Source organism: Scyliorhinus torazame, chromosome 13 (assembly GCF_047496885.1).
Source record: "Scyliorhinus torazame isolate Kashiwa2021f chromosome 13, sScyTor2.1, whole genome shotgun sequence".
NCBI classification, from domain to species: Eukaryota; Metazoa; Chordata; class Chondrichthyes; order Carcharhiniformes; family Scyliorhinidae; genus Scyliorhinus; species Scyliorhinus torazame.
Window position 1 is genome coordinate 215,310,215 of NC_092719.1, and position 13,607 is coordinate 215,323,821.

Sequence of the window (13,607 nt, forward strand, 5' to 3'; positions counted from 1 at the left end):
TCGGCCGGCGTGGGTCGCGAAGGTCGGCTGGGTTGGGTCGCGAAGGTCGGCTGGGTTGGGTCGCGAAGGTCGGCCGGGTTGGGTCGCGAAGGTCGGCTGGGTTGGGTCCCGAAGGTCGGCCGGGTTGGGTCCCGAAGGTCGGCCGGGTTGGGTCCCGAAGGTCGGCCGGGTTGGGTCCCGAAGGTCGGCCGGGTTGGGTCACGAAGGTCGGCCGGCGTGGGTCCCGAAGGTCGGCCGGGTTGGGTCCCGAAGGTCGGCCGGGTTGGGTCCCGAAGGTCGGCCGGGTTGGGTCCCGAAGGTCGGCCGGGTTGGGTCCCGAAGGTCGGCCGGGTTGGGTCCCGAAGGTCGGCCGGCGTGGGTCCCGAAGGTCGGCCGGGTTGGGTCCCGAAGGTCGGCCGGGTTGGGTCCCGAAGGTCGGCCGGGTTGGGTCATGAAGGTCGGCCGGCGTGGGTCCCGAAGGTCGGCCGGGTTGGGTCCCGAAGGTCGGCCGGGTTGGGTCGCGAAGGTCGGCCGGGTTGGGTCCCGAAGGTCGGCCAGCGTGGATCGCGAAGGTCGGCCGGGTTGGGTCCCGAAGGTCGGCCGGGGTTGGGTCCCGAAGGTTGGCCGGTTGGTAAAAATGGGTCCCCGGAAAAAAAGTTTGAAGAACACTGGGGTAGAGAGGAGTGAGCAGCAGGGGAGTTACTGCTGCTGTTGGATACATGTAGATATATATGTAGATATATATGTAGATATATATGTAGATATATATGTATGTAATTGTAAATAAAGTTTTCTTTCTGTTCTACAAACTCATGCTGAATTCATCATGGCCCTCACAAAAGAAAGGCTGAGATGTAGTTGGTGAATACAACCAGCAGAGCCTGGTTGGGCTGAATGGCCTCTTTGTGTGTTGTAAATTTTATATCATTCAATGCAACACATCGCAGGCGATAACAGCGGCGCTGCTACTTCGGGCTTTTCCGTCAAGGTCACCAGATGACGTCAGTCACCTCGGCTGTTTCCGTCAAAGGCGAGTGTGGAGCGCTGATCACGTGGCCCGTTCCTGTATTTCCGTCAATTTGCCTTCGCCGAATCGGCGGGGGGGGATGGCGGCGGGGGAGGGCCAGGCGGACGGCGGTCATGTGGTATCCGTTCGCGGGCTGTGATTGGTTAGAACTCGGCGACCAACAGCGAGGTCAGGTGGTATCGGGTGCGGGCGATGATTGGCCGACCGTCGCCCTGGAGGGTCAGGTGGTACCCGGGCGCGGCTGTGATTGGCTCATCGTCGCCCTGGAAGGTCAAGTGGTACCCGGGAGCGGGCGATGATTGGCTGACCGTCGCCCTGGCGGGTCAGGTGGTACCCGGGCGCAGTTGCGATTGGTTGACCATCGCTCCCTGCTGTCGCTGCCGGGAGCTGACGTGTCTTTCCAGCCGCTCCGACACCGAGTGAAGGGCGGCCCACTGCCTTCCCCAACCCAGCAACCGGACACACACACAGAGAGCCGCCAACATGGGCAGTAAGTCACCGCGGAGGCAACAAACCGACCGCTTCACCTTCCGGAGGCCTCGGCCAAGCCTGGGCCTCGCGTGATTTTTGTAGCCGGGTTTCGGCGTCCTTGCCTCGGGGGAGGGGAGAGAGCAGGGCTGGTGCTCCGGTCTGATGTGAGGCCGGGTGTTATCAGTGCGAGGGTGGATTTGAAGAGGGGGGGGCGAGCGAGCACCCTCCTTTCCCCGGAGGGGTAAATGCCGTTAATGTTCAGTTTAAAAGCTCGAGACTCGCCCTTCAGCCCGGCAAGCCTCCCCCAGCCCGGCCGCCACCTCCCTCCCCTGCCCAGGGCCGCTGGCTGTGGGGCTCCCAGTGCCACGTCGCCCTTTATATTGCTGCCTGAGTGCAGCAGTCAAGCCCCCCTCTCCCTCATCTGCACCCTCACTGGGGTTCACCCCCTCTCCAATTAATCTCCTCAAGATTACCCCCCAATTCCCATTGAAACCCCCATTGACATCACGGGGCAGGAATGCCAGGATTCGAACCAGCTCGTCATGATTCCTCCCGCAACTCTTCCCAGTTGTGTCGCTGGGGGCTTCTTGTTTTGATGCCTGAATCGTCTGCAGTTGGGCTACTTGGTGCCGCCCAATTAGAATTGGCTTAATGAAATGAAAATCGCTTATTGTCGCGAGTAGGCTTTAATGAAGTTACTGTGAAAATCCCCCTAGTCGCCACATTCCGGCGCCTGTTCGGGGAGGCTGGTACGGGAATCGGACCGTGCTGCTGGCCTGCCTTGGTCTGCTTTAAAAGCCAGCGATTTAACCCAGTGAGCTAAACCAGCCCCTGTTCTGTAATGGTTCTGGTGTTGTGGGGTGTGGTGAGAGAGAGGAGAGTATGGGCACCGCAGCCCATAACGCTGCATCTATCACAATAAGGATAAGGTCAGTCCTCTGCCTGTGTTAAAAGAAAGGTTTCCAACCCCCGTGGCGCCTTGATTGACCTCGCCGGACGTTCCCAAAGCTTGTTGCAGCCAGCGAAATACCTTTCGAAGTGCAGTCGCTTTTATAAGGTCGGAAACGTGGCAGACAATCAAAAGGCAGCAGTCCCCCGCGAATGTGATAAGGACCAGATAATCTGCTTTGGTGACGTTGGTTGGCGCTAAGTATTGACAACAGGAAGAACCCACCTGAATATGGCTGCGGGATCTTTTGTCCTGGGCAGACAGTCCGTCGGCTCCAACCGAATAGGGACCGCACTATCAATACGGAATCACTTGTGTTGGCTTCCCTCCCCGTTCCCACGACCGTCTGATGTTATGCAGTGATACAGTACAGAAGAGGCCCTTCGGCTCATCGAGTCTGCACCGACAAATCTATAATAATCTCACTTTCCAGCACTTGGCGCATAGCCTTGACTGTTATGACATTTCAAGTGCTTTTTAAAGGTTGTGAGGTTTCCAGCCTCTACTACCCTCCCATGCAGTGCCTTCCACTCCCATCACGCTGTGGGTGAAAAGCTATTTTATCATTGACAATAAGGGACACAGCACAGTTCCCTGTGGTGTTCCACTAGACACCAAGCTCCAGCCAGACGAACAGCCTTCTACCACCATCCTCTGTCCCTTAGCACTAAAGTCTTACAAGGTGTTGTAAGACTTACTGTGCTCGCCCCAGTCCAACGCCGGCATCTCCACATCACCTTATCACTAAGCCAGTTTTGGATCCTTGCCATCTTCCCTTGGATCCCATGTGCTTTTACCTTCTTTATCAGTCTCTCGTGCGGGACCTTGTTAGAGGCTTTGCTGAAATCCGTATAAAATTACATCAGCCGCACTACGCTGATCTACACACACTGACCTCCCTCTGACAAAGTCATGCTGACTATCCCTGATCAAACCTGGCCTCTCCAAGTGGAGATTAATTTTCTCTTTCAGAATTTTCTCCCAGTAGTTTTCCTTCCACTGATGTGAGACTTATTGTTCTGTACAAAGAAATGTACAGCACAGGTCCTTCGGCCCTCCAAACCTGTGCTGACCACGCTGCCCGTCTAAACTAAAATCTCCGGCACTTCCGGGGTCTGTATCCCTCTATTCCCATCCTATTCATGTATTTGTCAACATGTCCCTTAAACGTCACTATCGTCCCTGCTTCCGGCAGCGAGTTCCGGGCACCCACTACCCTCTGTGTTTTAAAAAAAAAAAAACTTGCCTTGTACATCTCCTCTAAACCTTAAATTCCCTGGTTTATCTCTGCCACCCTTCTTGAAAAGTGGATTGACATTAGCTGTCCTCCAATCCTCTGGCACCTCCAATGCGGCCAGAGAGGAATTAAAAATTTGGGTAAGCAGCCTAGGGTACAGCTCATCTGGCCTGGAAATTTATTAATTTTTAAGCCTGCCAAAACCTCCAATACTCCCTCACTCCTCATGTCAAATGTTGAAAAACCATCCTCCTGAGTGAAGACAGATGTGCACTTGCTCTCCTAATTGCTTTCTTAAGTTCCTCCTGTACTTTCTATACTCCACTAAGACCTCTGCTGATTTGGGCCCTTTGTACCTGCTAAAAGCCTCGGTCTTTCTTATCCAGCCTAAACATTCTTAGACATCTAGGGTTCTCTGGGCTTGCAGCTCCTACATTTCATCCTAAACAGGGCTTGTACTCTCGCAATCATTTCTGTTTTGAAGCCCAGATTGTTGTCCAGATCTTGCCTTTTCTATTAAATCTAACCCCCCCCCCAACCCCACACACACACACAATCCAAATCAGTTTTTTGCAGAACATCTTTTTCCTTTTCCACAACAAACGTACATCGTTCCCCAGAATTAGATCCAGCACTGCGCTATCCTTCTACATATGGACATAAAAAACTCCTGAATACATTTCAGGAAATTCGCCACCTCTGAACTCTTTACACTGACTTTCCCAATTAATGTTGGGGAAGTTGAAAACCCGTAATATAATTACCTCATTATTATTTTACACACCTCAGTGAATTGTCTGCATATCTGCTCCTCTATTGCCCACTGACATTTTGAGACCTATAAATACACTCCCAGCAATGTGACTGCCCCCCTTTTTATTTCAAATTTCTACCCACAAAGTCTCATTTGAAGACTCTTCCAAGATATCGTCCCTCCATACTGAGGTAACTGACTCCTCAGTTAATGCGACGCCAACCTCTCCTGTCTCTTCTGCAAATCCAATCCTGAGTTGGTCGAGGGATAAAGATTAGTCAGGACACCAGCTACTCTTCAGAATGGTGCTTTGATGCATCTTCGACAGTGCAGCACTGAGGTGTATGCCAGCTTTGTTCAAGGTTTTGTGGTGTTCTGACAGAGGTATCAATAGGCTGATACCTATTGACATTCATTTTTAGTCCATCAATGATATCTTCGTGAAACTGTCAGTGTTTGCCTAATGGAGTAGTTAAAGTGCAGTGTTGTGAACCATTGTGCAGGGTGTCCATGGTGCAAAGAAGAGAAATATAATGAATTTCTTGAACTTTATTTTATTTCTTGAAACAACTTAAAAGTGCATTGCATAACAATGATAGGCAGTCATATGGTTAAATAAATAATTCCAAGCAGACCTTTATGAAAACACTGGTCCGGCCTCCTCTTGAGTGTTGTCTCCATCCTGAGAACTACACTTTACAAGTGAAGGGATTGAAGAGGGTCAAAAAAATAGTGTGGCTCTGAGGGTGAGACATCCGTTACATGGCAAAGCGGGGTTGTTCTCTTTAGGGAAGTTGGGATTGAGAGGGGATTTGATGGAGGTGATGACAATCATGCGAAATGTGGACAAAGTAGATGGGGAAAACTGTTCCCATTGGCGGAACGTTCGAGAAGCAGAGGAAACTGATTTAAGATGATTGGCAAAAGAACCCGAGACAGGGTGACAACTTCTTTTAAGCCGTGACTGGTTAGGATCTGGAATGCACTGTCCAGGAGCGTGGTGGAAGCAGATTCAATCATGGCTTTCAAAGAGAATTGGATAATTATGTGAAGAAAATAATTTTCAGAGCTATGGGGAAACGGGCAGGAGAGTGGGGTAGCCATTTTTGCCTTGTAGAGAGCTGGCAATGAGTCATTTGTTTAAACTTCCAAAGGGCTCACTAATGAATGTGCTCTTAAATGTATATGGGAAAATAATTCAACCTCTTAAACTGTCCTATAGGACCCAGTATATTCATCATTTTATTGAGGTAACATGCATTTGGATTGAATTTGTTTATTGTCTCATGTACCGAGGTACAGTGAAAATGTTTCTGCGTACATCTCAAACAGATCATTTAGTACATGAAAAGAAAATTCGTAAAAGGGCAACACAAGGTACATGATGTAAATACATAGACACAAGCTTACAGGATGTATTAATCAGGTCAGTCCATAGGGTCATTTAGGAATTTACAATTTGTTCGTTAGACATTTGCAATTTGTTTTCTCTTTGATAAATTGATGGATATTGAAATTTACCAGGTTTACAGCTTGAATAAAAGAATAATCGGGTTTGATAACTCTTTAACTAATTAACTCTTTCACTAATTGTATTATCTTACTGAAAGGTCTGCCTAGTGCACCCTGTATTTTGAGCAGTGCACAATGGCGTGACACAGTCTGACACATCAGAGCTGTCCCTTCCAACTACACTGGTGGGTAGAGGATCCATTATTTTGTATCTGGGAATAGCATTTGCAGGTAGTTTATAGTGCCATTGGTAGCATCAAGAGGATTGTGTCCTCGCCCAATAAAACATAAAAATCTGCACTTTCAATCATTTTCGGTAGCTTTTTCAGGCGAACCTCTGACTTGAAGGCCCACACTGCCTGGATGCCATTCATAGAATTTACAGTGCAAAAGGAGGCCATTCGGCCCATCGAGTCTGCACTCTACTTAGCCCCACAGCTCCACCCTATCCCCGTAACCCAGCAACCCCACCTAACCGTTGGGCACTTGAGAGGCAATTTCACATGGCCAATCCACCTAACCTGCACATCTTTGGACTGTGGGAGGAAACCGGAGCACCTGGAGGAAACCCAGGCAGACACGGTGAGAATGTGCAGACTCCGCACAGACAGTGACCCAGGCCGGGAATCAAACCTGGGTCCCTGGCGCTGTGAAGCAACAGTGCTAACCACCGTGCCGCCCAGGAATATCTCAAGATTTCTGTGCAAATGCAAATGTACCCTCACATAAAGTGAGATGTGTTGAATCCAGTGTAATGCTCCCTCTTGATTGAACAAGGTGTTGCCTCACAGGGACAATGTGACTCCGTTCAACAGTTTACGGCGTCTTTGAGTTTACAGGCCACATTTTCTGGGTGGAACATGTCTTTCTTGTCATCTGTATGAATTTGAGCTCATGCAAAGATGGAGGGCAGCCAGTTATGGGTGCTCTAAGGAATTTTGATGCCTTTTTTCCATCTTAATATCTTGTGCTCCTTCACCCAGACTGCAGAATGCTCCTCCAGTCTCTTTAGGCCATCAATCTTAATCCAGGCATTCTCAGTGACACTGATTTCTGTAACGGGATATCTATTTCTTGTATGTGATCATCTCCACCTCTGCCAAAAAGAAGTAATTTGAAGGAAAATCAGGCTGTTCGACCGATCCACTAATATTTGATTACAGAACTAGCTAGTATCCAACCTAATTGTGCTTTTAAATAATCCACAAGTATGGCCCCTATGTCATTCTGAACCTATTTAGTTGAAATAACTGACCTGCAACAACACAATCTAGTCCTTTCCTTATTTCATAAAATCCATTAACTTGCACCCAATGTCAGGGCAGCACGGTGGCACAGTGGTTAGCATTGCTGCCTCACAGCTCCGAGGTCCCAGGTTCGATCCTGGCTCTGGGTCACTGTCTGTATGGAGTTTGCACATTCTCCCTGTGTTTGCGTGGGTTTTGCCCCCACAACCCAAAGATGACCAAAAAGGTTAGGAGGGGTTGTTGGGTTGCAGGGATGGGGTGGAGGTGGGGGCTTGGGTGGGTCGGTGCAGACTTGATGGGCCGAATGGCCTCCTGCACTATGTTCTATGTGCAGGGTAGGTGGATTGGCCACGCTAAATTGCCCCTTAATTGGAAAAATGATTTGGGTACTCTAAATTTAAAAAAAAAACTTAAATCCAACGTCTGTGCTTTTCTGAAGAACATGGACCCAGCTTGCTGAACGTGCTTGGTGGCAGCCTTCCGTCTCACACAGTGATGGTTTTTGCATGATTCCCTGGACTCGATTCTCATCTAGCTGAGCTTTCCATTTCTGATCGCACTCCCAAACAGGCTGCCTCCAGAGGTCAGCAACTGTCCACCATCTTCATATCTTATTTGCAGGTGTCCTTGTTGCGGTGGTAAAGACTCCCATAAGGCCATGGCCAGTTGACCGCACAGAAGGTCTTTGGGTATACGACCACCATCCGTCCAATCAACGTAGGCAGTGCAGATGTTTTTGACATACTGTATGCTTGCGGAATTAGCACGCTCCAGGGATTCGTTGGTCACCTTGTTCTGCCAAGAGATGCTGAGACAGATGAGCATGGGAACTGTTCAGCTCTTCTCCCTGGTATATGTTTGTTGTCCAGGTCTCAGCTCTGTAGAGTGAACTGAGGACACATGCTTAGTAGATGCACAGTTTGGTGTCCTCAATCAGGACATAAGAGCTGCAGCTTTTGTGATGCTTGATTTCAGTATCAAGTGTCAGATTGCTGGTGATAGCAGAGTCTAGATGTGTGAAGCTATCAACAACCTCCAGTGTCACATTGTCAATGCTGATAGTCTGATAGGGAACATCCAAAAACTAAAGGACACGGATTCAAAATAATGGGCAAAAGCAGTAGATGGGATGTGAGGGAAAATGTTTTCACCCAGAGGATGGTTGGAGTCTGCAAGAGACTTTCTGAGAGGGTGGTGAGAAGCAGGTTTGATCAATGTATTAAAATATGAATTAGGGCGGCATGGTGGCGCAGTGGTTAGCAGTGCTGCCTCACGGCGCTGAGGTCCCAAAGTCAGGTTTGTTTTTTCAGAAGTTAATTTGGTGGGGAATCGAAGAACTCAGAATTAAAACTGGTTGACAGTGGATCGCTGAAGAGTTTCTGCTGATGCCTAACCTGGCCAGACCTGAGGATTTCAGTAAACTGTGTTATCCGGCACTCTAAGCAACCGGAATTCTCTGCTCCCGAATTCTTGGATTTCCGATTCCCCCTAATGTGATTCATTACTTTACCAACTGGAAGCAATTAAGAAGTTATCTGGAAACCATACTGGTATACTGCGTTATTTTATACTTTATGTTTTTGATATTTTGTTAAATAGTAAAAGCAAAAAGCATACTGTTCTTCCTGAATGCTTGTTACAAGTAAATGGAACTGTCCATTAACTGGCATTTTGATTAACTGACACCACCCATTCCCTGACAATGTCATAAATATTTTACTGTGGTACTGCATGTTTGATTTTTGTTGTATTTTTATAATTAATTGTGCTTTCCTTGCTTTCCAGTAAAATTCCTTGAAGTTATCAAACCATTCTGTGCGGTGTTACCAGAAATCCAAAAACCAGAGAGAAAGGTAAATTTGTTGTCCATTTTCGTAATCTGCAATTTCTTTCTTTCCTAAAAGCTACATTACAGAAAGGTCGATGGCATATGTGAGTGGTGTGTTGGTATGAAGGTATTTCAGCGCATCTAAAATTGTACGGCCACAATGTGAAATTTCAGGTACAGTACCCAGTGTACTGAATATATAGCTCTATAAACTGTAGGTCTCATTAGCCAGGTGCAAGGTTATTTAACCTAGTCTATGCCACTGGGAGCACAACCTCTATTTCCTCTCTGGAGATTGGGATTAAGATGCTGCGGATGTGGCTGTCGGTGTGTTATTTTTAGGCGCCTTGTTATCTTTGTGCTTTGGGAGTGCAATTAACCTGTGTATATTAACACTTGCAAGTTCTTGAGACTCCTCATTCTTACGTTTTAAATTCCAATAACGTGCAATCCATACTCAGACAGGCAAGCCAGGCTAACATTGAAAATCATGTCTTGTTCGCTCTTCCTATTTTGAGCCTCATTTAAAAGATCTTGGTCACAACTGTGTATGCTATAGTCTGAAATATGGTTACTTCCACGTTGGAAGAATTGTTACAGTGCCTAACTTCATTTGGAACAGAGCTGAGTACTGTATTGCAGCTTGTATGCTATGGCATGGCAATTGGACAGCAGCTACAAGAATACTGTGCTGGGTTCCTAATCACCGAATAGCTGTAAATCAAGGAATGGGAAGGACAAACTCAGGAAAATTCACAATCACTAGGGAAGTGGTATTGAGCAAATTGTTGGGTCTGTGGGCTGACAAATCCCCTGGCCCAGATGGTCTTCACCCTAAGTCTTGTCTTGAAAGGTGTGGCTAATCAGATAGTTGATGCATTGGTTTTAATTTTCCAAAATTTCCTAGATTCGGGGAAAGTTCTATTAGATTGGAAGATAGCAAATGTAACTCCTTCATTTAAAAAGGCAGGGAGACAAAGCAAGAAACTACAGGCCTGTTAGCCTAATATCTGTCATCGGGAATATGTTAGAATCCATTGTGAAAAATGTTATAACCGGGCACTCGGCCTGCAATCAGGCAGTGTCTACGTGGTTTTGTGTTTAACCAATTTGTTGGAGTTCTTCATAATAATATTTATAATTGTCACAAGTAGGCTTACATTAACACTGCAATGAAGTTACTGTGAAAATCCCCCAGTCGCCACATTCCGCGCCTGTTCGGGTACGCTGAGGGAGAATTCAGAATGTCCAATTCACCTAACAAGCACGTCTTCCGGGACTTGTGGGAGGAAATCAGACCATTCGGAGGATACACACTCCGGCACAGTAAGAACGTGCAGACTCCGCACAGACAGCGACCCAATCTGGCAAATGGACTGTAATAGGGAAAATGTGAAATTGTCCATTTTGACAGGAAGAATAAAAAAGCTCATTATATAAATGGCAAGAGATTGCAGAGCTCTGAGATGCAGGGGGATCTGGGTGTCCTAGTGCATGAATCACAAAAGGCTAGTACACAGGGTAAAGCAAATAATTAGGAAAGTTATTGGACTGTTATCATCAATTGTGATGGGAATTGATTACAACAGTTATACTTCAGTTGTGCTCGGCACTGGTGAGACCACATCTGGAGTATTGTGTACAGTATTGGTCTCCTTAGTTAAGGGTAGATGCAAATGTGTTAGAAACAGTTCAGAGAAGGTTTACTGGACTATTACCAGGAATGGACGAGTTGAAATGAAAATTGCTTATTGTCACAAGTAGGCTTCAAATGAAGTTACTGTGAAAAGCCCCTAGTCGCCACATTCCGGCACCTGTTCGGGGAGGCTGGTACGGGAGTTGAACTGTACTGCTGGCCTGCCTTGGTCTGGTTTAAAAGCCAGCTCTTTAGCCCTGTGCTAATCCAGCCCCTAGCCCTGTGCTAAACCAGCTATATGTGGTATAGCTAACCAAAATTCTATCTGTTGCACACCTTGCAAAGTAAGAATGGAAAATGGTTGTGCAGTGGGAATGGTGGCATGTTATTCATGTTGTATTACACGTGGATACATGTAATACAGTTTCATGTAACATGCCTGTGAGCAGGAACCTTGTTGGTCTAATTTGTAAGACATTTTTATGATTTTTGTAACTGACATTAGATAGCAAATTGAATGGAGTGTGACATCCCCCAACATCTTTCTCTGCTAATTTAGTTGATTATTCTGGGGTTTAACGCATTTGAAAGGTTTTGTTTTTTTCCTCTCCCCGCCCCCCCCAAGGTCTCCCTGCTTTTGTTTCAGTGACTTGAGTTTTCATTGACTCGCCTTGAATTAGTTTTTTTTAGGTTTACCTTGCAAGTGCCATTCAATATTTGAGATATTTCAGTACGATGCATGCTCCATTTAACATTCTGGTGGTTGCAGTCTTCATTTCTTGGGTGATGTGTAACTATACCAATGTTAAAAACTAGGCTGCCCTGGGTTGTAGAAGATTTAATAGGTTGCTTGAGTGAAGCTTTCAGAATATTGATTGGTTCGATCAGACTATTTTAAGGGATGGCCAGAGGGCCCTCCCCTGTGCAGTTTGCAAAGTGCCTGCCATCTGGTTGAATTTCAATGCAAGATTCGACTGGAAGCTGCTCCTCCAATCACATGCTGTTTCTCTTCCCTGCTTGTTGCTAATAGGCTCACTATCATCCTATCAGCAGCAAATGAGGCAGAGAAACAGTCTCTGATTGGAGATGCAGGGAACATTGTGCTGAAGGTTGGTGGGTGAGAGAGGTGAAGGCATGTTTGACCGTCGCGCGGGGAGACAGCCAATGGCAGGGCCGTGACACGGGGAGCCAATGGCGGGGCAGGAGCACGAGGTGGGGGGGACAGCAATGGCAGGGCTGGAGCACGGGGTGTGTGGTCTTGGCAGGGCAACGCCGTGATGTGCCCAGTAAGGTTGAAGTTTTGAGAGTGGGAGCGATAAGTGGGACTGATTGAGTTGAGGGTGGAGGTGAGTCTGTCTAGTTTCTCACTCACTTCCTCGTGCACACTCTCACGTACATACACGGACCCTCCAACAATCTGGTCATTTTTATTGCTTGCTTTTTTAAAAAAAACTCAATTCGTCGATACAACATTGCTTTACAATTGTTCAGCTATTGTTTCTTTCCTTAAAATATTAAAGTTTTCGGAAATTCAGTTTATTATTTTGCTGATCGGCCATTGAGTTCGAGAAATGTACAAATGTGGCCCCGAATTAGATCTTAGTGAGCTGGTGTGAGAATTTAGGAAACACCTCCACGCAGAATGTGATAAAAGTGTAGGAAATTTTACCAAAAAAAACAGTAGATGCTAGCTCAATTTTTATTTCTAAAATCGACTGAATTTTTGTTAGCTAAGAATACGAAGCTGCGGTGGGTGAATGGAGTTCGGGCTCTGATCAGCCATTGTATAATTGAATTGTGCAGCGCATTTGAGGGTTTGGCTTGTCCTGTTACTGTTCCTAGAATTTTGGTATATAGGTTGATCCAGTGTTTGTGCTCTGATTCTGTTTTTCCAGATTCAGTTTCGAGAAAAAGTACTATGGACGGCGATTACGCTCTTCATCTTCTTAGTCTGTTGCCAGGTCAGTCGTTTGCAAACTTGTTGAAGTTACTTGTTTCACTTTTGAGGCATTGAGACTGGAAACAAAGTTCCAGTAATTTAACCGAGGGTTTAATTAATTTAAAGGATGATTCCTTGTACAGTATCATTATCAAGAAAAAACCCAAAGTAATTTTTCAGTGGGCACCTGTGGAGAGAAGCAATAAGTTGACTTAACTCCCCTGTCCCGACCGCAGGTGCCGAGTAACTGTTTCCAGTATTGTGTGTTTCAGGTTACCCACATCTACTTATCTTGTTTCGAGTGTAATTAGCATTTTATAATAGATGGCAGGAAAGCTACAATTATAAACTAGTTTGTTTCTAAATCTCTTCAGATTCCTTTATTTGGTATCATGTCTTCGGATTCTGCAGATCCCTTCTACTGGATGAGAGTTATTCTGGCTTCAAACAGAGGTAATGAAATGAAACTTGATGGCCAGGGTTAGTTTGGGTAGAGGAGTGGCACTTGCATGGCCCAAGAGACACTTGGGACCAACCACCCCTTCACTGTGCCCATTGGCAGATCTGGCGCGCCCGTCAGCCTCCATTCCTCATCGCTTTGATCTGTGCAATTGGAGCTCGAGTGTTCTCCCGCCTCTTCCTGTGCTGTCAAAGGCAGGAAATAGATTAACCAGCATGGCCACTCCACGCTCCATTGTGAAAGTAACTGTTCAAACTCTAGTATTGTTTGTTCCACATGAACCATCATTTCTCCGGGTTTCAGCTCTGCGTAAATACCTGGTCTCCAGTTACCCTTAATAGGAAGTTTGAAATCGTGAGGTTATGTTGTGCATGCAGAACGCCGTCTTAATCACTTTCTGGTGAAATATATCAGATCATTCCTGAGGAGATCCTCGAGTTGGAGATTGCTCAAGATTCCAGAGCTTGCCAAACATTTGATGGAATAACTGGAATAGGAGCAAATCCCCTTGTTCCAATGTAGCTGAAAAATTGATGTAGGTAACATGCATATTACATTGATCTGTCCC

The 13,607-nt window shown here is 46.6% G+C and overlaps 1 protein-coding gene across 1 annotated transcript in view; it reads left to right on the forward strand.

The window, feature by feature from the left end:
* Positions 1–1,326: 1,326 nt before the first annotated feature.
* Positions 1,327–13,607, forward strand: part of LOC140388614 (protein transport protein Sec61 subunit alpha-like 1) — a 29,737-nt gene continuing 17,456 nt past the window's right edge. The window contains exons 1-4 of the mRNA XM_072473057.1: positions 1,327–1,496; positions 8,962–9,029; positions 12,536–12,601; positions 12,954–13,032. Coding sequence (XP_072329158.1) covers positions 1,490–1,496; positions 8,962–9,029; positions 12,536–12,601; positions 12,954–13,032 — 220 coding nt within the window. The 5' untranslated portion in view covers positions 1,327–1,489. The remainder of the gene's footprint in view (positions 1,497–8,961; positions 9,030–12,535; positions 12,602–12,953; positions 13,033–13,607) is intronic.